The sequence below is a fragment of the Parasteatoda tepidariorum genome, chromosome 3 (genome assembly GCF_043381705.1).
Source record: "Parasteatoda tepidariorum isolate YZ-2023 chromosome 3, CAS_Ptep_4.0, whole genome shotgun sequence".
Classification (NCBI taxonomy): Eukaryota; Metazoa; Arthropoda; class Arachnida; order Araneae; family Theridiidae; genus Parasteatoda; species Parasteatoda tepidariorum.
This window is the reverse complement of record NC_092206.1, coordinates 33,232,659-33,258,300: the sequence shown is the minus strand read 5'-3', so window position 1 is coordinate 33,258,300 and position 25,642 is coordinate 33,232,659. Positions and strand designations below refer to the sequence as shown.

The following is a 25,642-nucleotide window of genomic DNA, read 5'->3' as shown; positions in this document are numbered from 1 at the left end:
TATATATATATATATATATATAGTAAACGTTAATTTTCTTCTGATATACAATAAAGTATATTTAATAAATTGGGCATAGCCATTGAAATATGACTATTTCTTTTAAATAGTATCGTTTTCCTAAAAAAATAATTATCCTACTTACAACGAATAGTCAACATCTTAATACTGCTGTAAAGTTGATTTTGTTTTGTTACTGTTTTAATGAAAGTCACATAAAGTAATATGCTACATGAATATTAAAACGTTGTTGGTTAATTCCGTTAAAATTTAATTAATCAATCTCTTGCCAAACACATGCACTTCATTAAAATTCATAAGCAAATATTTTTCACTTACCGTGAGAATGATTTTTTTTTTGTTTCGGTGTAATTTTTCAAGCAGAGATAACGGTGATTGAACAAGTGTCACATCAAACTGTGTAGATAGATAGAGTATTTAAAGAATAATAAATATTCTTCTCTCTAAACATTTTTTTTTCGTAAAATACGTAAAAGTTTAGCGGTAATTATGACACAACTTATGCAGCGGTATTTGAAAATTCCAATGTACTCAAATATCTCAGCTTAAAAATTACCGCACATATAAACAAAATGTTTACATATATAATTTGAACAGCAATTAAATTAAAATTGCTATCTTAATTTTGTTATATAATTAACTATAAAGATTTCTCTTATTTTTCAAATTTAATTTACAGCCATTATTTGGAAACAATGTGCTATGACACAGAAATATAAGAGTAATTAACAATAAATCTAATTACCTTAACAGCAAGGCAATACTATTTTTAATAAAGAACAGTAAGTTGTTTTATTATATATTTCTTATATGTTATTTGCATATTCGTCTTTTTTATCGCCAATTACCGGCATTTTAGGCATACCATCCGTACAATACATTTTCACAGTAGATGGAAGTGTATTTTACAAAAAAAATACCAGCAACTTGAGAGCCGGTATTTTTTACCGGAATTTAATCCGGAATTTTTTACAGTGCGGAACATATTACCACAGTACTTATGTTAGTGAATATGTACAAATTGCCAAGATCATTAAACATAACTTGTTTCAATAATAGTTCGGCAATTTTTTATTTTATCAAAAAACAGTATTAAAGTGTATTTTGATAGAAAAACAGTCGAACCAAAAACAGTCTGTTTTTTGATACCAAAAACAGTATCACACAAGTAATATGTAATATTTAGACAATTCCTACTTAGTTCAAAAAAGAAAAAAATTATTTCAGTTATTTTATTTATTTTTAAATTTATATCCGGCCAAATATCTTGTACAAGAGAACTTTTTTCCTGGCATATGTAAGTTTAATTGATGAATTAATATTTGAAAAAAAACTCTACTAACATCACTAGTCACTACAATTTCAAAAAAAATATATTTGAACTTGAGTATATAAATAAAAAGTATTTTATTACAGATTGAAAATTTGAACTAGATATATAATTGTAAATAGGGAGAGGGTGAACTAATAGTAAGAATTGAAAAGCATGCCAGATATTTTAATTTTATGCCTATAAGTGCTTTAAAAATTTGATTAGAAAAGGAAATTAAAATCACAATAAATAATTTACCTGAACATTTTACATGCTTAAAACCTTAAATAATAAATGAACAACAAAGTACCTCGATCATAAAAGGCATCATCTTCAAGAGGGTATTTAAAATATTTGACTCCATGGTTCATCATCCAATTGTCTCTTGTTTCTAGCTCTTTATTTATAATGCCAGTCATTATGCGATCTTTTATAATAGGGTTTTCCTTAAACTCCATAAAATCTGAGAATTTCGATGAATTTTAAATAATATTTAGATAGTATTTTATATCCACACTTATAATTTTTGTAAAAAAAAAAGATAAACAATGTAAATTTGTTGAGAATTTTTTTGTTGTTGTTGTAATGCAAAAAATGCTTATGTCAACTTACAGCATTCTTAAAAAAATATAATAGCTCTTGAAGAAAATAAACATTTTAGCACATTTTTATAACAATTCTCTAAGCACCATCAACGTATCAGAGTATTTACGTAGCGTTTGCTTTACGATAACCTTAAAAGGATGGCCTTATTTTCTTCCCATTAGCGACATTTTGAAAAGCACGGAAATTTCCACGCATGCGGTGTAAAGCTCAAATAGCTGTGAAATCAAACGACTTTTGCAAACTTGTTGAGAAAAAATTTTGTTGGATGTAATGTAAGAAATGCTTTTGTCAACTTACAGCAGATTAGTTTTATAAAAGATAAATAGCATTCGAAGAAAATAAACATTTTGCACATTTTTGTAGTAATTTTGTGTATGCTATATATACGTTAGATATTTTTTTACGTTAAGTTTTCTCCGCGGTAACCTTAAAGATGTCCTTGAGGGGTTTTATTAATCGACTATGTCGACCTTCATCTATCATAAGGTACCTCAAGATGGAATCAAGTAAACATGTCTTATATACTAGTGAATTGGTATTCAATATTTATAGTGGTAGTTACGCCACATTACTCCCCATCCAAAATTTAATCTGTGATAGAATTCGATGAATGAATACCACTAAATGATTCATGCTGTTTATTTATTTATATCAATTTTGCTCATTACTTTTTTTCTTCATTTCTTCTTTATATCATTTCGCTTATTTTTTCTTCTTTTCATAACAAATCGCTCATTTTTTTCTTCATTTTTATAGAATTTCACTCATTATTATTGTTTTTTCTTCAATATTGTTTATTGACCGGGAGACTTTAATTACTTCACCGGATTTTTTTTCTTTTCCTTTGAGCAGTATATATTTTTTTAAGCAAATCAACTATTGAATGTGGACCCTCCATCAATGTTGACAAGTTCAAATCACGTCCGGGTCACCAATGAGGGGATTTATAAATCGACTATGTCAACCTTCATCTATCAAAAGGTACCTCAAGATAAAATCAAGTTAACGTGTCTTACATACTAGAAAATTGGTATTCAGTATTTATAATGGTAGTTACATCACACCCTCATTTTCTACCCTTAAATACATTTTGATTGGTAGATAAATTTTCACGCCTGTGTTGTGAATCTCTAACAGCGTTAACGTTAGAATAAAAGGGGGACGCTATTTAATTCAAAATATCTATATTATTGTCAACCTTACTGCAAACGCATTCTCTCATAACAAAAAGAGAAGAAAAATAGAGGAAATGGTTTTAAACACGGGTCAAATAAAATCTATTTTCTTAAATCTATTTTAAATATGTCTAAAAGATGTCCCCATTGATTTTGGCTGTCATCTGCATCTGATTCAGTTACGTTACAAATATTTTTACTTGTAAATCATTTATTTATTCCTAAGTATATAGTGGTAACAAAAATAATATTTATTTATCATCCTTCCTTAATATTGTTGTCTGTTATAAAATTATTTGGTAAGTTTATTACAATTCCAAATTAACAATTATTCCATTATCTCATTCTAAAGCAATAAAATGGTGATATTTTATTACGCGTACTTTATTTTACGGTATAAATGCTGGGAAGATTTCAGTATCGTGATTTGAGGCAGAATGACTGCAAAATCTTTGCAACTTCCAGGTAGCGACCAGTGAGAAGCTGAGGCTGGCACTATGTCAGAAATTCCTTGGTAAAAACGGTTAAACAGAAATTTATATGATTGTAATTTTACCATATTCAAACAAAACAATAAATAATATGGTATTCAAACTGTAAACTGTGAGGAGTACGAATTATTGCCTGAGTTCATCCAATGCGGATAAACTAACTGAATTTTATAACACCAAATAGGTCCACCTAATGAAATATTTTATTTCCTTTCAGCTGAGTAAAGGTTAAAGTCTAGTTACTCCCTTCTGAGTAAAGGCATAGTCTAGTTAATTCCCTTCAACGCGTTAAGTTCCTGTGTTCCACACTTCCTGTCTTCCTGAGTTTCTGGTGTTTTACACATTCCAATGCACTATTACTAACGAAAAGCGTAGCTCCACAGTTCAGTTAAGTTTCCTTTTTTTTTACGGTTTTGACACCATGCTAGTTATAAATGGTTAAAAAACCTGCATAGGTTTGTATTCATATCTTAGAACTATACTAGAAGTAAACGGTTCCATAACCATAAAGGTAAACTATGTTCTTTCCCACTAATTTTACGGTTAATCGGATGGACAATCTGCTGCCGGCTATTTTACCATATGTTTAAAATGAAAATTCCTATAGTGCGTCATAAGGGAAGACCAACAAGGGTATAACTTATAGGTAGCCATTTTCAAGCAAACTTCTACCTGTCTATATTTGTTTATATATCTTTTAATTGACAGATTAAAATCCATATAGCACCTTGAAAGTTTCATTTGGCCCGACAGATCATGATACGAAAGGGCCCTCGAAACGCTTTGTTGCCCCTCAAAATTATTCAATTTCTTGACAAAGCTTGCTTCAACTTTCGATCATCGTTTGCTATTGAAATTTTAAAGCAATATTTATATTTTTTTTCGGTTAATGCTACATTATCTCATTATTTAAAAATGTTTAACTAATATTTTTCTGGTCGAGACTGCTTCATATACTAGTTGTGTTCTCAGTTTGGGAGATTATAGGCTAAATAATCTTCCATTTTTCTACAACTCAAGGACAACATTACACAGAAAAATGCACGGAAATCATTGAATAAACTTATTAAATTTTTAATTTTGATCCCCGTTCAATTTTGTACGTAATACATTAAAATCTTTCCAAAATTTCTAAACGACTAAAACTTTTAAAAAACATTGATAAACGGTTAAAACATTTAAAAAACATTAATAAGCGATTAAAACATTTAAAAAAGCATTAATAAACGATTAAAACATTAAAAAGCAATAATAAACGATTAAACCATTTAAAAAACATTAATAAACGATTAAAATTTTCAAAAAACATTAATAAACGATTAAAACATTAATAAACGATAAAAACATTTTTAAGATTAAGAGCAAATCGTGTTTTAAGTTCAGTTATATATTGTTTTTATATATTTATTTTTACAATAATAATATTTATTTTTATAAGTAATACAAGCTACATTACATAAAGAAATTACTTACTTCCCAGCAAGGAACTTGAACAATAAGTAAAATTGTGTATCTTTGAGTACAAACTGTTAAGGGAAAATTAGTCCTGAAAAGAAAAAACATGTTTCGCAAATAGTCTTCTTTTTCCTACGCAGTGAATTGAATTCTAAAACTTTATGACCAGTATTAAGTCTTTATATTTACCTAAAAGTATGATTGCAATTTCTTTAGTTTACCTTGAAATTTATTTTTTGTTTGTTTGATAAATAAATTGAATGGTTTCTGATAATTACATAAGGATTTAAATTAAAGAACTGAAAGAATATTTACTCATGATTTACCAAGGTTGTAGCGAACTATATTTCCCTGAGGATCGAAAATAAAATATATTTTTAGCTTTAGTTCCAGACCATTTATCTTTGTATTCAGTTTTCCGATTCTATTCAAATAAAATAATATTACGTGTTTTATAACATTTTTTATCAAATGTTAAGTTTTCTCGAAATCTTTTGGGTACTCAAATATTTGAGAAACATATCCAAAACTGAATTTGTAAATGAGAAAGTAAATAAATCTGTGTCAATATTTATTTTAACAAATTTTAAAAACAAAACCTAGCGAAGCTAATTATACTGTCAATTAGTTCCTAAGAAATAGTAAATTTCTTGGGAATAAAGTAATCTCCAGAAAGCTATTTATGTTTAAACTCATCGTTCAAGTAAATAAGGCAACACAATCCTGACACAAAAAGTTGTAATTTGAATTCAAGAATTATAATTAATGAAAAATGTACCTTGAATAAATGACACCAAAGTACAGAAAATACTGACTAACAACTTTATGATTCTAACACGAATAATTAATATTTTAGTATTACCAATAGATAAATTAACTCACGAAAACTAAGTTTTAAAGCTAGAAAGATCGTAAATTTGAATAATGATGAACTGTTTGTTTCCAAATAGAACATTTCCACAGAAAAATTTTCTTGAATTTTTAGATAGTTAATAGATTTGAATATCTACTACATGAGAGTATAATACATGCACACAAAAAAGGACGCTTGTAGGAAAATATTGTAAAAAAAATTAAACGACTTTACAGTATCAAATGCCATTATATTTTCCCAATATATCTTAAGTACGAAAACAAATGTGCATTTTAAATATTTATCTTAGATTTTTTTAGTGAGTATTAATTTCAAATAATACAAGAATTACTTGTTTATAATGATTCAATTATTGATGAAAATAAAGATATGATTATTACCAAGAGAACTGAAGTGATAGGAAAGCCCTTATAAGTATTTCCTTTTGAAATTGGTATAAAAATGACTGAAACAGTCACCATTCATCACAGGGATTCATTATTTGTATAGTTAACAAAAATCAAGATCAATTGTTTAGTGATAGTTTAGTTTAATAGCCGTTATATATTAAGAGTTTATCCTGGCATTCGATGGTAATTAAAATAGTATGGTTGAAATTGTTTTAGCTAAAGAAAAACAATATATTTAAAAAAGTTTGATTTCTTTGAAAAATATATTAATGTATATTTTGACTGAGGAAGTGTTTTTTAGAGGGGATTGGTTATATATTTAATATTCAAATGGTATTAAAAAAGAAACATGCATGGCTTTCTAACTTTCTTCTGCCTTCCAATTGATGTTTTGAAAATTAAATGTATTAGCAGCAAATAAATTTTCTAACATGGATCGAATGGGATCTAAATTCATTTCTTAGTGAACGAACCAACATTCCTAACTTAACATTCATTAACTTTACCTTTACATAAAACCTTTATCTCTGTAAAAAAGTCAAACCATTATTCAATATCTATTTAGATAATTTTCATATAATTCAGTAAAGTAATATCGCGTTACTTTCAGATTAAAATCTGACAAATCGAATGTAGAAAGTCAAGAATGATGACTAAAAATTCATGACCGAAATTAATGAAAATTTTTAACACCCGTGATCTTAATTAATTTGATAGTTAACAAATTACTATTTCTTACTTTGCATACCCTAACTTTTCTGTTTCATGTGTAAAAAAACCTATTCGATAACAATTTAGATAATTTTTGTGTAATTTCGTTAAACAAATTAAAGTTTGTCAAATCGAATACAAGGTTTAAAAACATACCGCTGATTATAGCTATTATAAAGTCTTGACTGAAATTAAGGAAAACTTCCAATAACCACTATCTAAATTAATTTAATAGTTATCGAAGCAATATTTCTCACTTTGATTTCTTAACATTACCGTTTTCTTATGTAAGTACGTAAAAACACTATTTAATACCAATTTAGGTAACTTTCATATAAATTTACTAAGTAGTTGTAAATTACTTTGAAAATTAAATTTGACAAAACCAATACATGGCTTAAAGATAGAACACTGAGCATGACAACTAAAAATCCGTGCCTGAAATTATTGAAAACTCTTATAAACCACTATCTAAATTATTTTCATGGTTAACGAGTCAATGTTTCTTAATTTTCATTTCTTAAATTAGCTTGTTTATTTGTAAAAACTTAAAAGAATGCAATCAATATCAGTTTTAATTATCATTTAATTTTGTTAAGTATCATCGCGTTTGACAAATTGAATGCATGGTCTAAATATAGAGCACCAAAAATGACTACTAAAAATTCTTAACTGGAATTATTGAAAACCTTCAAACATCGCGATCTAAATTAGATTTTAGTTAACGAAACACAGTTTGCTACCTTAAACTCCCTCATTTTACCTTCTCACTTTGAAAATAGTAAAAATTTGCATTCGATGCCAATTTAGATAATTACTTATTTTTGTTAAGTAATATCGCATTACTCTCAATTTAAAGTTTGACAAATCGAATGCATGGTTTAAAAATAGAACGCAAAGACTGGCAACTAAAAATTATTGACTGAAATTAGGGAAAATATTCAATAAATGTGATCTAAATTAATTTTATATTTAACAAACTTCCTTATTTCGAATTCCCCAACTTTACCAGTTCACCTGGAAAAACGTAAAAGATTGTATTGTATACCAATTTAGATAATTGCCATATTATTTTGTAAAGTAATATCGCATTACTTTTAAATTAAAGTTTGACAAATCGAAGGTATGATCTAAAAATAGAGGTCAAAAATAGCAACTAAAAATTCTTGACTGAAATAAACGAAAGCTTTCAATAACCGTAAATTAGTTGTACTGTTAACGAGCTTCCTTATTTTTAATTTCCTAACTTTACCTTTTCACCTGTAAAAACGTCAAACATTGTATCGGATACCAATTTAGATAATTGTCATATAATTTTGTAAAGTAATATCGCATTACTTTCAAATTAGAGTTTGACAAATCGAATGTATGATCTAAAAATAGAACGCCAAAAATTACAACGAAAAATTCTTGACTGAAATAAATTATAACATTCAATAATCGTAAATTAATTGTATTTTTAACGAACTTCTTTATTTTTAATTCCCTAACTTTACATTTACACTTATAAAAACGTGAAGCATTGTATCGGATACCAATTTAGATAATTGTCATATAATTTTGTTAAGTAATATCGCATTACTTTCAAATTAAAGTTTGACAAATCGAATGTATGATCTAAAAATAGAACGCCAAAAACGACAACTAAAAATTCTTGACTGAAATTAATGAAAACTTTCAAAACCCGCGGGAAGGAGAAAGTTTTGAATATTTATGCATTTTGAGGATGTCTCTCTTGGAATTAAACTTTTCGCAACGAAGCACGAGACGAGAAATGTCATTCTTACTTTACGGTTGAGAGAATTATGAGCCACACCTCATGGTACTTGAGAAATTCGAAAAGACGTGTCTCAAAAATGCTTCTTCTTGAGAAACGTGGCTTACCATCAAGACGTTCATATTTTATATCGAGATAAAACTTTGAGAGGTTTTCTCTTTTGTTCAACATTCTTAAAGATTTTTGAAGTCACACCCATCTAAAGGACATTCACAAATAAATGTTAATAAATGAAAAGTATAGTTATATAATGTTACATGACTGTAATAATTTTAATAAAAAAAGTAAGCTTTTATATATATAATTATATTACAGTAAAACATATTGGTTGAAATCGTTTTGGAAAATTGTTCAGTAATGCTTATATAAAGTCAAATAAAGTTATGAATTGTGTGTGGGGTAGTAATATATTTTATTAGTTGGGAATTGATATATTTTATTAGTAGTATTTATTTTGTGTAAGCTACAACTTCATGCGACATACCCAGTAAAAACTTCCGGAGCAAATTACAGCGTAAAGTACAAGCACTTTGGGTGGATCAACTGTAAAATCTAATTCACCGTAAAATCCAATTTTATCGTAAGATATTAGACTGTAAATTCAATAGTAATATTTATTTAATTAGAATGATTAAGTGATTTTACGGTACTTACTACTGTAAAAATAACGGTATATCAGAATATTTTTTAAAGCTTAATGTTCTGGTAAAAGTGGATTTAACGAAATGATCATCTTTTTAAATAAAAAAAGTTCGTCCACAAGTAAATCCTGAATGATTCAGTCAGTTTAAAAAATATATTTTAAAAACTTTAACCAGAATGTAACCTAAATAAAGAATTTAAACTAACTAAAAGTTTTATATATACATCATTAATTTAATTCACTTTGTATTATTTTAAAACTGCATGCTTTAGTCAGAAAAAAGAGTAAAAGTTAGCACGACATTGTATTTTTTATTTAAAAAACATAACACACACAGACAAAAAAAATAGGGTAAAATTACAATACTGAATAGTAAAAATGTTTCTGCTTGAAAGGAAATATTATTTCTGTAATACCAAATATACGGTATTTAAACTATTAAAGTAATAACTTTTTCATATAACGGATTGCCGGAAATTCTAGTTTTCAAAATTATAGTTCTTATTGTCATATATTTAGTTAATAATACAAAACTGAAAACTAAATTGAACTGAATAATGGGTTTTTATGCCATGCTCCAAGGTATGATAAAATTATTTAGTTTTATCATATTCGCAAAATTTTATTACATATTATAAAACCATATTTTATTATTCAGTTGGGACGAATATATGACTTTCATAAGTTTAATCTTATCAAAGCGCAGACAAGTGAAACATTCATATTAAAAAAGATAGTAACAGATAATAATAAAAAAGGACGTATTGCTTTAAAATATTTGTCGTTGTTTATTATTGCTTATTAAAATATTTTTGATTTAAATTTCTATTCGCTCCTTAATTTTATTTCATTTAAAGTAAATCACTTATTTTTCAACCTTACTTTATACTGCCCCAAATACCTCAGGTTTTAGACAGTAGTGAAAACTTATGATATTAAATATTTACTCCTTTTTTTAGATTTCAGTACAAAAAGTAATTGCTACGGAAGCCAAAATTCTCATTTTAAGAAAAAGATTCAGTTATTAATTTATAATTAATTAATTAATTTAAATTATCAATTTATAAATATGCATATTTCTTAATTTATTATTGAAATTTTTATACGCGAAACCAGCATCCAATTTATAACAATTTATCTATTATAATGAAAAATTCGTTTTTCTCCTCACTTTTGATTGTATGTGGTGTAACTGTAATAAAAACGAATAGTTTTTATTGCAATTACACCATCTACCACCTTCTTTCTTAAGTCTATAAAAACTTTATTCTATATAACAGATAAAGCAAAATTAGAATTTCAAAAATCAAAATTAAACTATTTATTTATTAAACAAAAATATTAAATAATTTCAACATTTTGAGATTCAATTTGTGTTTGTTCCTACAGATGTAAAACAAAAATTAAACTTAAAAATCAGTTTTTATGTACATCATAATTATATTTAACAAACTGTAACAGAATAACAAAATTTTAATTTGCTCTCAATGCTTTATAATACAAACAATTTTTTATGCGTGAGACGCTAAACAACGGTAGTAATGTTTGCTTAACGCAAAATAAATGAAAAGTGCAACTATCATTTGTGTTTTCAAATAATTTAAACACGCATTTGGATTCATAATGCAAAGCACTTGCTAAAGTTCAAGCATTGAATTTCACGATGAGAAAAATTATGGAAATTGGAAACATTTTTCAGTGTAATGGAAGTAAAGGTATACTTAAATAGACATAAATTATATTTCACATTCAAGTAAAAGCAATTTCGGAATAAATTATACTTTCATTTAAAGTCGAAGCAATTAGGTTAATGCACTTACATTTCTCCACTAATGACAGTAATATTTACAGATAAACGCAAAGGAAGACTTAGTTAATATTATTATCATTTAAAATCGAACTAAAAATAAACACTTTTACGTATGCTTATGCAATGCATTAAGATCATAATCGTTGTGAAACGTAATTTTAAAAAAAGGTATTTAATTACAGTGCTTAAACATTTTGGTAGCGTTTTGCAATTAATTCCGCAAAAGTCTCTATATAACTTATTTTATCTAAATGTGAGGAATTTAAGAGTAATTTTTTTTTGTAAAGAAGCGAAATAAGAAAAGTTATAAGTTTTAAATGTTTCTATTGAGTCTCTGTAACATAAGAAAAAAAGAGATACGGGCAAATAGTTTCGTTTGTGCTCATTTCAAAATTCATATATCAGCTCTTTGAGAGCTTCAAAGCCGTGTAAAACCATTTTAAGATTAAAGCATTTTATTTACATGTAAATAATGGATTTTTTTGTACGTTTTATGGGGGTTTTGCAAATCACAATCAATAAGTGCAATTCTGAAAATGTTTTTTTAAAATTTCAATACAGTAGTAAAGCTGAAATTTCTGCCAAAAACATTTGCAATGTTTAAGATAATTTGCAAAATAGTTATTCACTACAGTTATTCAACCCCATTTCACTAGTATATAAAGCATGTTTACTCTATCTGGAGGTACCTTTAGATAGATGGCGGTTGACATTGTCGGTAGCATAGCCCCACCAATACAAATGATATCTACTAAGTAACGAGTATGTTTGAATTATTCAAACACACAGAATGATGTTCCCGAAAGTAATTATTAGATATTAGGACGATAACAGTGAACCAACCATATATAAAACACATAAAACAAAATAAAACAATATGAATTTAAAACGAAATGAAACAGTATCCAGAGCAATATTTGAATAGCAAAATTCTCAATTGTATATCAATCTCATAATTCAGTATATTTCGTATACAAAATGCACTGTTATTTCATTAAATTTAAGTTCGCTGTAAATTTTAACATTTATTCTGAAACAACTTATTTGAATCATCCTTACATCGCCCGAATGCCCTATTTCTAAACAACATTTGTAAATTTTTTTTTATCATATTTGTTTAAACTTTACATCAGTTTATTAAAAATTAATACAAAGATTAACCATTGTATCAGTGATAAACTCATCTGAATGCGTCTTATGTAGTTCTGAATAAGCCATGACTGCTGCTCCTCTTGACATGCGTTCAGCACTAAATAAATTTAAGGGCATCGTTAGAAAATATTGGAGATCGCGTAGTGCAACGACCTAATAGTCAATGGTGTTATATTTGTTTGTTAGGAAAATTAAGTAAGAGATATAAATAAAAAAATTTGGAAAATAGAAAATTAATATCTTTATCAAATAATAAAATTTATTTTCCATCACGTCCTTAACTTTAATCAAAAGTTTATCCAATTTCCTTTTCAACCAGTGTCACAAACTTTGGTTACAATCTATATATAAATTTAAATATTAATTTATAAATTTATAAAATTTAAAGTTACAAACTTTATATAAATTTAAATTCTGAGTTACGAAAATTTTTCGTAAATGCATTAAACATCTATGCATGCAACAAGAAAGATATGACACTATTTTTATTGATAAGTTCTCTAAAACTAACTTAAAAGTTTTGTCCGAGGCATTGTACAATTTAATGGAACCCTTTTAAAACGAACACTCATTTTCAAAGGATGGATATCCCTAACTTTTCTATTCATTTATTTTCGTCCCCTTATCACAAAATCTGATCTTTGTAAACGACATCGAAACACCATTTATGGCCAAGAGTAAACAAGCGCTCCTCAGAAAGCCAAATTCTGCATTAAAGCTGACAGCAAAATCCTGCTTGCGCCCGTTATAGCAGCTAAAACGATTTCAAAGGGCCTCTATCATTCCTTCAAATGCAGATTTACTTGTTGCTTTGGTCTTTCTTCCTACGCTTTGCCAGTGATCGAGGCTAATCTCAGCTATTTTAGAGAAAAGCCAAGCTATTTGATTAAAATAGCTCTTTAGAAAAGGAGATGATAGGTGATGGTTTAACCCTTATGTGGCGCAATTTAACCCAGAAACTGTGTTTTTAAAATCTATTAAGAAAGTTTCGTCTTTTTGGGTGGTGTGTTGTTATCTTTTGGCTTTGTATTGTTGTCGTCTTTTCTTCGACATTCTGATAAGTATGATAAATACTTCATAAATAAAGATGGATGTAGATTTATATTTTTGCATTATTTTAGACGTTATACGAAAAGTAAACTGAATTGGTGGGTATGAACGAATTTCTAAAGCTAGTAAAAACAATTTCTATTAAAGAAAAATGAATGTATTTAAATAAAGTTATTTATTTCGCTATTTTTAATTTCGTTTATACACGATTTAAAATGTTAAGATACAAATTTGTTATATCATAAGTAATTTGTTGAGTTTAATTATATTATAGTGTAAAGATCAAATTTTCATGAACAAACAAACAGGTTTCAACTAGAACAGCAACACGATTTATTTGAAACTTATTATTAAGAATTAGGTAATTTACAGAATAAATATTTTATTGTGAGAATGCAAAGTGATTGCAAAGGTTTTTTCAAAAGGAGAATTTCATTATCAAAGGGTATGAATCTTTGAAAAATGAGAGAGGCAAATTAGTGAAAGGGGTGAGCTTACTGGACACAATTTTGGTAAAAAGAAAATGCACAAACTTTTTTCACAAATTTTAGCATTATATCCCTTAATAAGCACCACATAAATTATGACAGCAAAAGAAATAATATTCCATATTATTAGCTGTCAATTACGATTTTTAAATATTATGTTCTTTGAAGTATAATTTAAATTTTAAAAAATCTTATTCTTTAGAAAAATCAATGCATTTCTCAACTTCACTTTTTTGAGAAATAAAAATACAACATCTATATAAATCGAAATATGAAGCAATCTATGCGTTATAAAAGAGCTATATATAGTAATGTTAAATAAATAATGATAAATAACTAAGTTTCGTATGAAAATATGTTGCAATTTCGTCAGTTTTAAAATGGGGCATAAGCTTTTGCAATTCCCTGAAAGCTAATAATTCTCGAACATTTTTTGAGCTTTTAAATAGAGATAGAAATATTTAGGAAAATTGGAAAAATAAAATTGGAAAAAAATTAAGTATGAGAAGCAGAAACTAAGCCTAAANCACTTCTATTTCGAAAAAGAGATTTGCATTTTTTAAGCAAAATTTTTTTTAAAAATATTTAAACTATTCTAAAACTTTTAATTCATAACAAATAATTCAGGGCATTAAAACCTTTTATTAACAGGTCTGTTTAGCTTTCTAAAATTATAAATATCTGCGTTTTATTCAAAATTCGGAAGACTAAGTTTTTACTTTCAAACAGTTGTCAAAAAATTAAAATATTTTTTAAATCTTTGGTAAAAGGTACTGCAATACATTCAAACTCCGGCTTGAATTTTTTTAAATCGGTTTATACTTAACAGAAATATAACAATAAGAAAATATTCTAGAAGCGGTCATAAAATATCTTATTTTGCAAAATTTCGCAGTATAAATTTATGTCATGATATAAAGTTTATTTATACTTTCGTATATACATCTCATAAATTATTTAAAACTCGTAGCTAGAAATGATTTTTTTCTGGCAGTATATTTCGACATTTAATATGAATAGTTTCAGAAAGCAAATTTTCCACCGAAAGTACTCATTTCACATAAAGGGAAAATCTGCTAAATGCAAAAGTTGACTTATTTTCGTTTACGTAAAATTAGTTTCATTTGTTAGGAAATATAAAAATTAATAAAATGCTGTGAGTGTAACAGTTTCCGGTAAAACTGAAAAGCTTTTTTTTTAATTATTTTCTGCGTTATATTTTTGCTGCGATTTCCACCAGATTCACCAAAACTAAAAACACGCAGACTATTTGCCTAATAAAATATAGCTCACAACTGTGGCTAGAAAATGACTTGAAAGTTACTGTGTTTTACTGAATATTTGATTAAACTATTAATTTACAAGTACTTAATCAGGATGAGGGATTGATATTTTCTTTAGGAAAATAAATTGAATTAATTATTGTTGGTCAGAGAACAATTAGAAATAAAACTGGATAAGGTATGTGAATAACTATCTAATATAAGGATTAAAACTAATTAAAAGCATATTTCCTTTTAGAAACTTGATTTTATGCTATGTGTAAATATTTTGCTTCTCTATATATTAAAAAATCTTAATGTTTGCTGTTTTGGGTGTTCTACTAAAGGTTACATTTCGTTTCTTTTGCGCAAAAGCTATAAGGCTTACAATTTTGAAACTAAAATAGCAAGTAGAAAAATTTTAAGGGAATAAATTGGAATATTCGATAGATAATGCGAGAATCATTAAGTGATAAAGGTGCAGAAAAAACTGAAATGTATACGTTGATCTACTGGCCGCTGGAATGCAACTTCATAGTTAAAGTTTTGTGTTTTGAACGGGCCGTACTTGTTCTTACCGGACTTTTTTTTTCACAGTTTCAATTTGATCGAAAGTTATTGCAATTTTAAGAGTTATTCTTACGATTTTTATCACTTTATTATGCTTTACATTACATGCTCCTCTGCTAGACAAACTCTGTAACTCTTAAAATCTTTAAATTACAAAGGAATATTGAAAAAAAATAAGGAGTATTAATTTGAGATTTGACAATTAGTTCGAGGCCTAATAATGGTAAAACTGGTAGGGAAAAATGTTTTGTCAATCTGTAGCATGCTTACGTTGTAATATTTGATGTGCTAAAGAAACAGCTTTATTTGTGAACTTAACGCAACTTTTGCTTCAAAATTCCACTTTGTACGAAAGTTATTCTAATTTAAATTCCTAATCGTGATTTTTCTTTTTTCTTTTACGTTAACTATTTACAATTAATTTAAAATAGTATTTATTAAAATCACAAAGATTTGGAAATAAAGAAAAAGGGAGTACTAATTTGAGATTTGACAATTAATTCGAGACCTAATTGCTGCAAAACTAGTAAGGAAAAAAATTCTATTTCGTCAATCTGTAGCAAAATGCGGCTATGGAGTTAAAATTTGATGTGCTAAAAAAACTTAACTTTACCAAACTTAACTTTTATTTAAAAATTCGATTTCGTGCGCAAGTTATTGCAAATTTAAGTTCTTATTCGTGATATTTTACCATCTTTTTTTACTATCTATTTGATCATCGCTGTTAGAAATTTATTTTTCTTTGATGTTCATTAGTTTCTAAGCTCTCGCTCGAGTAGATGCCAATCAAAAGTTGCAAAGAGAGATTATGCCTTGCCAGATATAACTCTTAGTAAGAGGTAAGTGGAGCGAACACGAAGTGGAGCATTTAGCCATTTTATAAATAATAGATAACAACATTACATAATATAATAGTTATGTAGTTAATAATTAATAACGAGTTAAATTTAGTTGCTATCCAAACGCCTTTTAAAATTACAAGACAGTAATTTGGGCAAAATGCATTTTTAAGTAACGTTATTCTCAAAATTTATTAGATAATATTTTGGAATTAATTTATGCATTAAACCTTTTGTAATATAGAAGAATACTGATTTCATGACCGTTAGACGGATAACGGGAAGAAATTTATCGTGTTAATTCCCAGCTGAATTACATTCCGTAGATAACAGTGTTACTCTCTTATGAAAGATTTCATTTTAAAAAGAATTTAATGTATGAATGTATGAAAAGAATTTAATTTAAACAGCAAATATGCTTTGTATAAAATTTGTAGGTGATGGGTATAGAAAATGATATTTCATATTGTCTGTGCTTATATTGTTTAAATTGTATCGCTCGTGACATTTAAAAAAAGAATCATTTTTATAACTAAATCTAAAAGAGTAAAAGTTGAAATATATATTTTTAGGGTATTATTAAAATTTTTCCAAATATGTTTTTTCTTAAAAAATTTATTCATATTTGTGGTAATGAGTCACGTTTTCGGTAGTTCTAAAACTTTTCCAAGTGGAAAATTAAATGAGTTACTTATGTAGAAAAACAATTTGTTTTTATCTACTACTTTCTCAGTTATTGATAAAAATATATTTAACTTAAAGGCTTTTTTCTTCTTCTTTTTTGTCAAAAAATAAAAAAAAAATACTTATGTAACTTTTAAAAAGTTTTGAGCAGCTGAAGGACCGGTTCAGTGTTTATGAGAATTTTAATGTATTAAAATCTGAAAATAAACAGAACACAATAGTTCTCGGGTTAACTATTTTGAAAGAAAAGTACATTACGATATTCAAACAAGCAAAAAGGACCTTTGTTTAAAAGTGCAGAAATGCAAACTTACCGTAAAGCTATAAAGTTAATGAAAATATAAATATCAAGGAAAATTATATTGGCATTTAGATTCATTGCATTGGAGAAAACATCGGCAACATCGTTAGACTAGGTCATAAAACAGGTGATAAACAACTAAACATCTTTAAGGGAGTCTAAGACAAAGGCAGCTTTAAGAGAGTCTTTTTTAAGAAGTGCGTTGTGTAATACTAATTTTATTACGTAATGCAATCTGCATGGATTGTTTTTAAATTTTTATACACTTGTATCATGCAAAACGAAAACAAGCTGTACTCATATTTTTTTTTAAGAAAATCAAAATGTTATGAATTTAAAACAGGTTTTTTTTAATATCTGGAATAAAAATATTTTTTTAATATTATTGTTTTTAAATTCACTTTGAACAAAAATGTCCGGGCTTAATGGTTTCAGAGTGTTTTGGTAGTAGGGATTGAAAAAATTTCAAAAAATTCAAAGCGGCAGTTAATATTTGTCCTTATTTTGCTTATTTTTTTTTAAATATACATTTTTAAAATATGAGACCAAAACTATTTCATAAATTTACTGAAGTAAAATAGCTAACAATTATTTATGTGGTGTCCTAGGGAGAGATTTTTTGCGAACACGTTTTGAAATATGTCATTTGAAAAATGGTAGAAAAAAAAGGAAACAACTACAAAATCTTTCAAATTTTCAGCATTATTTGACATTTGAAGTTTAACATGGGAAAAAATGGATACAATCTGTCTTTGATTTATTTAATGTTGGAATAAATATATATAAAATGCATAATATTATTGTTCTTAACTATTAGTCACTTAAAATAAATTTAGCTTTAAATATTACTAAATTATTTAAATAAATTATGCATAAAATATTTAGAAACATTTAACTTAATTATAAATTGATATGATAACAGTTAATTTGTTATTCATGCAAAAATCCATGCATCGTGATTTCTTTTTGACCTAAATATTGCAGATATATTTCCCTTAATGCACAATTTCAATAATTCTTGAAGATATTTTCCTGGCTTTAACAAACTTCTAACCATTATTTTAAAAAAAAATAACAAACCAGGATAAGGAATACAAAACTCTAAACATTCGGAAAACAGCATTTAAAGCGTTTTTATAAATATTAATTAATTTTAATAAACATTAATTAACGCCGTTTTTTCCCTTAGGTGATTTTTAGAATTTTCTTACAGTTATGCATTATTTCATATCAAATAACAAATTTAATGCCACATTAATAAAAAAAAACTATTTTTAATACGAAAGCTAGATGAACATTTTTAGAAATATAACCCTCTTCCACCTTTGTATCATTGATATTTTCTTCTAGATGCAGTGATAATATATTATAGGACAGTTATATTTTCAGCTACTAATAAATGTTCCCCATTTACGACTTCGCAAAAATATAGATATGCATTCCCTTCAGTAAGAGTTGAATGGAAGGTGAAGTAATATAGGATGCCTAAAATCGAAAGAATCTTTCCAAGTATTCTCATAAAATCTTTTATGCAGAAAACTTTTATTGCAAGCAGCTATTGTCAGCTTGTAGAATTTCGAATTTTACGACCCAAGTATTTTGAAAAGGGATCTCAGCCAATAATCCAGCCATAAATACAAAAGTAGTTTTTTCCCTCATATCCAAAGGGAAGAGTAAGGTGGAAATAAAATTCATTTCTATGAAAATCACTGAGCGCTCTACCTATGCTTTCCATACTCCTACCTCCAACATCAAACGATTTACTTATATTTATGTACGTTTTTCACTGGCATTATTATTTTTTTTTTTTTGCCTGATCATTGAAATTTACATCTGAATCTTGCCTCTAAAATGAATAGTTCTCTTTACTTTGTAAGTAATAAAACGAAATCAGATTTTATATCTTATTTTGAAAATATCTTTAGAATCTGACGCATACAAGCATTTTAATTTCTAAGCTTTCTAAGCAGTTTAATTTTCTGAAGAAAAAAATTTAAAATCTCCTGTTAACTAACATTGTTTTTTCGTTTCATCATTTAAGTTGACGTCTGAATCTTCCTTCCAAAATGAATGGTTCTTTGTACTTTGTAAGAAATAAAACAAAATATGATTTTATATATTATTTTAAAAATATTATTAGAATCTGTTGCATACAAAAGTTTAAGTTTCTAAGCAGTTAAATTTTTTGAAAAAAATTTAAAATCTCCTGTTAACTGACTTTTTTCGTTTCATCATTTAAGTTTGCATCTGAATCTTCCTTCCAAAATGAATGGTTCTTTGTACTTAGTTAGCAAGGAAACAAAATCTGATTTTATATCTTATTTTAAAAATATTTTTAGAATCTGACGCATGCAAACGCTTAAGTTTATAAGCAGTTTAGTTTTCTGAAGAAAAGAAAATATTAAACCGCCTGTACCTTTGTTAACTAACATTGATATTTCATTGACGCATCATTTAAAACAAAGTTGCCCTAACGACACGAGGACTGATAGAACATAGAGATAAATTACATCCATGCCCAAAGCGGGACTTAAACCCGGGATCTTCCTGGTTCGAAGCCAACTTCTTGACCACAATACTGGCAAGCTTATTTCATGCTTGTATTTTTGAATGCCTAGTCTTCTCATTCTAGTCAATAATCTCCCACAAGGCACTACAATGGGGTCTCTAGTTGAGAAGACATTTTTGTCATACATTCGTCACAAATTACGTGAATTCGTTATGAACAGATCAAAAATTGCTGAATCGTAAAAATTGAGGTTTTATAACTAAAAGTATAAAAGTATCTTGTATCAATTGGAAAAACTTTTTACTTCGTAAATATTAAACGAAATCAGACATACAAATCATAATTTCTTAAGAATCTAATGAATTTAAACATTTTAACTATCGTTTTAATTATCTTGAGATACGTAAAATACTATAATTCTTGGGTTAAGCAGCTCTGTTGCTATCTACGCTTTAGTGGGATTTTTGTATTATAATAGTCCAGTGTTACCAATAGTGGAATAAATCACATTGGGAGCTCTAATTGAGTTGAAGAATTGGAGGTATCAAAGCAAGGTTTCGAATCCCAGTTAAGGTGATTATTAGATTTACCTCTCCACTGTAGAACGTTCTCAGCTGCATGTGCCGGCTTCATGAAGTTGGGGACAGTTGCAGCAGATAAAATTCTGGTTGTTTGGCAGTATTAGGGAAAATATGTCAATAAATGATTTTTTTTCATTGTTAGGAGTTTGAATATCATATTTTTTACGATTATTTGACTGGTTTGGTTAAAAATGTTAATTGCATAAATTGTTATTTAAGATTTTTTCCCTATATATTCCTAACAGTGTTTATTCCTTTATATTTTATTTTTACAGTTTACTGTATCATCATATTTCCCGCCAACATTTCAAAATAGATAAAGGCAGTGTTTTGTTTTAATATTTTTGTAAATAACATATTATATTGCTAAAATCATACTTCTTAGTTTCAAATTTCTAATTCTAAATTTCCGTTTCTTCACTTATTTCTTTATATTTTCTTTATTTAAAATATGTCAGGAATGTTAAGGATGCTTACATTGAGTGCCGTATGACTGCAGTGATAATTTCTGATAACACTTCTCTTTTCTTCATAGGTGGCGTGGCTGAGATTAGAAACACAGAGTTTATTAACAATACAGAAGCATTTAGTTGTCAAAAATTCAAGGTTGGTTGTAAATAATCCTGATTACCGACATTGGAATTTGCATATTAATGACGTACAAGAAGGTGACAGAGGTGGATACATGTGTCAAGTCAATACTGTACCAATGAAGGGTCTTGTTGGTTTCCTCGACGTTGTTGGTAAGTCTTTTTAAACTTTATTCTGATTACTATAGGCGTAAAGAGTTTCAGAGAGTTTTTCAATTATTTTCCAGATCTTTCAATGAATTTAAAAATTTAATTTGAAATTTTCAGAATTTATATGCAAAATACTAGATTTTTGTTACTAAAAATGAAAAAATATGCAAAATAAAAAAATCTATAGCATCATTATTACATGTTTGATTTCTTATGCAAAATTCAACATTTTTAATTACCTTTACTGTACAACAATAGTATAAAAAGATCATGTAAAGAACTAGCACTCTTTTTTTCTCAACAGTTCTGCAATTATTCATTTTATTACTTTTTTTAATAAAACGAATATTAAGTAAGCAATGAGCATATAATTTTTTTGATATGGTCTTTTTTAACGTAATGCGCTCTTTCATCGCTTGACAGATGAGGAAAAAAATAAGGTGAATTAAAGTAATATTAATATTCACGCTGCTAATTTCCAATAAAAAATTTTTTTCACTTGTTAATTTTTAAAACAAGAATTTTCAATAACATTTGAAAAAAAAAAAAGATTTTTGAAGCAAAGTTATCAATTTGCATTAATTAGATTTTTATATGTTATATTACTTTTTTTCATAAAAAGAAAAATCTTGTAAATGACTAGGATACAGGTTTTCATAGCGCTTTTTTTCTGGAACTTACAGATTTGGAAAAAATACGGAAATGAATCTTATTTTAAACTATTCTAAGATATGATCTAAACTTTCTTATTAATGAACAAAAATAAAATTGAACATAATGAATAGAAATTCATTATCATTTACCCCCAAAATAGAAAAAATCTTTATCATCAATTTTTTGCCTATTTTAGAGAACCAGTATTGAAAACCAAAATTAAAAAAAGACTTTTGCTTATACATACAATGTAAGAATATTTGGATTTATTAAACAGCTGTTCTACCGATATTACTTTATCACACGTTTCTTAAACGTAAACGACTCATATGCAGTTTTTAAAATGGATAATTTCTTAACTTGGCGACTTTTTTGGTAATTTGAAGATCGGTAAAAAATAAGATGAACAACCCTATATATTCATTCAGAAAATACAAGCATTCCTGTTACAATTTTCACATATTTATCTGCTTATTATTTTGTTTTATCTACGTTTTATTTATTCATTTATTTATTTAATTTTTCATCTGTTACTTATTTATATATTTATTATCCTTATTATCTATTTTCTATCTATTTATTTATCTATGTATTTCTAAAGACTGAGTTGAAGTGAAGGAAAATAACTGGTAGATTTTTTGCCTAGAAGTTCTTCAAATTACTTAGAGAGCCATTTTAATAAGGAATTCTAATTTTTCATATAAATAAGAGAAGTGACTGCATTGCTCGTAAGATCTACTAAAGAATCACTCCTGGAAGTAAAAATAATTATCTTTTTTTCTAGTTCCTCCATCGTTCGTGGATTCAGAAACGAGCTCTGAGGTTCTCGCGAGAGAAGGGACAAATGTGACTCTTTCATGTCGAGTGAGGGGTCACCCACCACCAACAACGACGTGGCGAAGAGAAGACGGACAAATTCTTATGTCAAACATCTGCTCGTATCGAATGGAAGGCAGGTGTGAAAATGGTAAGATATGTTGTGTATTTTCTAACAAAAATACAGTTACTTAGAAATATGGATTGAAAAACAATTTTACATTCCAATAGGAAACAATATCATTTAAATCTGATGATTTCAAGGAGCCGGGATGACCTGGCTGGTAGGACTTTGAGCTCGTCTTCGTGAGAACGGGGTTTCGAATCCCATCCACCGAAGAATCTCCGTGTATTAAATGCTGACTGGTGCACGTCAAATCATAGGGGTCACAAGGTCCTCTAAGCTCCCATATCAAATGAATACTTCTGGGGGTACTGAATTGAAGATTGATCGCTCTCTGTTTCTAGCCAAAATTACGATCTGAGGATGAATGAATGGAGTACAATTTGGTCCTCTATTTAAAACGAGCTGTGACGTGTGCGTAGCTGAAGTCGTATTATTGGCCATAGATGGCGCCACTGAAAAAACAAAAAACGCATTACCTGCCTTAAAAATTCGCATGATTTCAATCTGGCATGATGATATAGGTAACAACAACAGCATCAAAATATCTCAGTTATCACTTTACTCTCACAGGAAAACTAATTTGCTTAAACGAAAATTTGTAGACTAGAACGCATGTCCGTAATATCATGAAATTCGACATTGTTAATCGATACGGCATCGATTGTCACATTGGTGGTCACCATCATGCCATATCGTGAACGCCCAACACATGATAAAACCAATGAGATGAATTTTACAAATCCAAATCGATAATGTTTCTTTAAGAGGCGAGCGAGTACCCATAAAATCTGAAGGAGGTTAGGGTGTGTGGCATTCCAGGAATCGAAATCCAGTATTTTGCAAATTCAGTTTGGTATATAAACTATCACATGCCATCATTGAGCCATCACGTAGCTTAAGTTTACTGAAACATCGTTTTTAGCAATGAGCGTTGACATAAAGTTATACATTTATAAAAAAAGGAATTCAGGTCTAGCTTTTCACGCCTTGCGATGAATTAAATTAGTTGAATCATAAAACACATTAATATCGAATATGGCTTTAATTTATGTAGCAAAAATTTTAAAATTGTATAATATGTAACCTTATATAATTTAATTTTAAGTTATATAAGTGCATAAGATTATTCAAGTCTTTTGAGATTGTGCTTATTTAGTTCTTACTTGCGTTCACGTGAAGTAATAAATATCATATTTTCGAGAAAAATAAAACAGAAAAAAAGTAATTTTAAGAATGTTTTTGAAACATGTTTTATCATCTTAATAAAAAAGACTGATTCTCAGAAACAAGGCAAAGATTCAGGATGCTTTACAGTTGGAACAAGTTGCAAGCGGATTTTGCTTCAGAATAAAAAAAAAGTTAGAAAGATTAGTTAAAAGAGACAATATATGTTAAAATAAAACAACCATAAAAAAATGAACGCAAAAATTATTTATGTCTTATTTTAAAACAATTTTAGAATTACATTTTATCTATCGAAATTAAAAATTAAGTGCAATTTTAAAACACTTCTAAACAAATAAGATTAAAATTGAAAGCTAATTGCTATAAAAATGAACACGACATGCATTTTTTTCTAATTTCTTAAGTAAGATATGTGATAGAATTTAATAGCTTATAACTAACTTTTATGAAAATGAAAAATAAAATTTAAGCCCAACTTAGATTGCGATATGGATTAATAAATGTATTTTTGTTTCACAGAAAGAAAAAAGAATTTTGAGAAGTTTAAGCCACTTAATCTTTTCATAATTTCCTGAATAATAAGATTTCACACTGCGAGAAAAAAGTAATGCAGATAGTTCTAATTGCGTTATAAAAATCATTTCTTCTAAAGATCTAAGTATTTATTAGCTTTATTTTCCCGCAATATAAATTTCCTAAACCCTAGACAGATTATAATAATAGATAAAAATGCGGCATCTTTTCAAAAAACTGATCGTCTTCAGATTTCTCAAGTGCATCCAATCACCACATTTTCTTTCTTCTTCCAAATCGCATTTACATCCTCCCCCTCATTTCAATGTGGAACTCTAACAGGAATCTAAATATCACACCGAAGAAACTTTTTTTTCATTCTGGCCACAAATTCTTGCCACGCTTCCCAATCCCAATTTTTTTCTTTTACTATTTTGTTTAGTTTCTTCGAAATTCCAAGACGAAAGATTTTTCTTGAAAGAATACCTCCATTTTTGCCAAGTCTCAACTCAAAATCTTCTTTTTTGAGCATCTTCCCTTTAAGAGGATGGGGGGGGGGAGGATATGTGTGAAGGTGTATGCGTATAATAAGAACTCTTCATCCTCTTCTATCTATGATCTCCTATGGGAGAAGAGGTGGTAAACAGCTTAAAGGCATCAAAAATCGAAAAAAAAATGCCGCTCTTTTCAAGTAAAATGCTTTAATGTACGATGCGAAAGTGGTTTTTCTTGATGGAATATTAAAAAAGTAGACATTGACAAATTGCGAAAATTCTGAAAGAAAAATGATATATTTGCTTTCGATTTATAATACTCTGCGCATTATTTATCCATAACATATTTCAAAACAAATTAAACTTCAATAGTTATGCATTTTCCTTATGTAAATCTTATATTCTCAAGAAAT

The 25,642-nt window shown here is 27.6% G+C and overlaps 1 protein-coding gene across 1 annotated transcript in view; it reads left to right on the top strand.

The window, feature by feature from the left end:
- The window catches only part of LOC107457018 (lachesin), a 221,079-nt gene that overhangs the window by 148,594 nt on the left and 46,843 nt on the right, over positions 1 to 25,642 (top strand). Inside the window, exons 3-4 of the mRNA XM_016075047.3 lie at positions 21,236 to 21,443; positions 22,879 to 23,061. Coding sequence (XP_015930533.1) covers positions 21,236 to 21,443; positions 22,879 to 23,061 — 391 coding nt within the window. The remainder of the gene's footprint in view (positions 1 to 21,235; positions 21,444 to 22,878; positions 23,062 to 25,642) is intronic.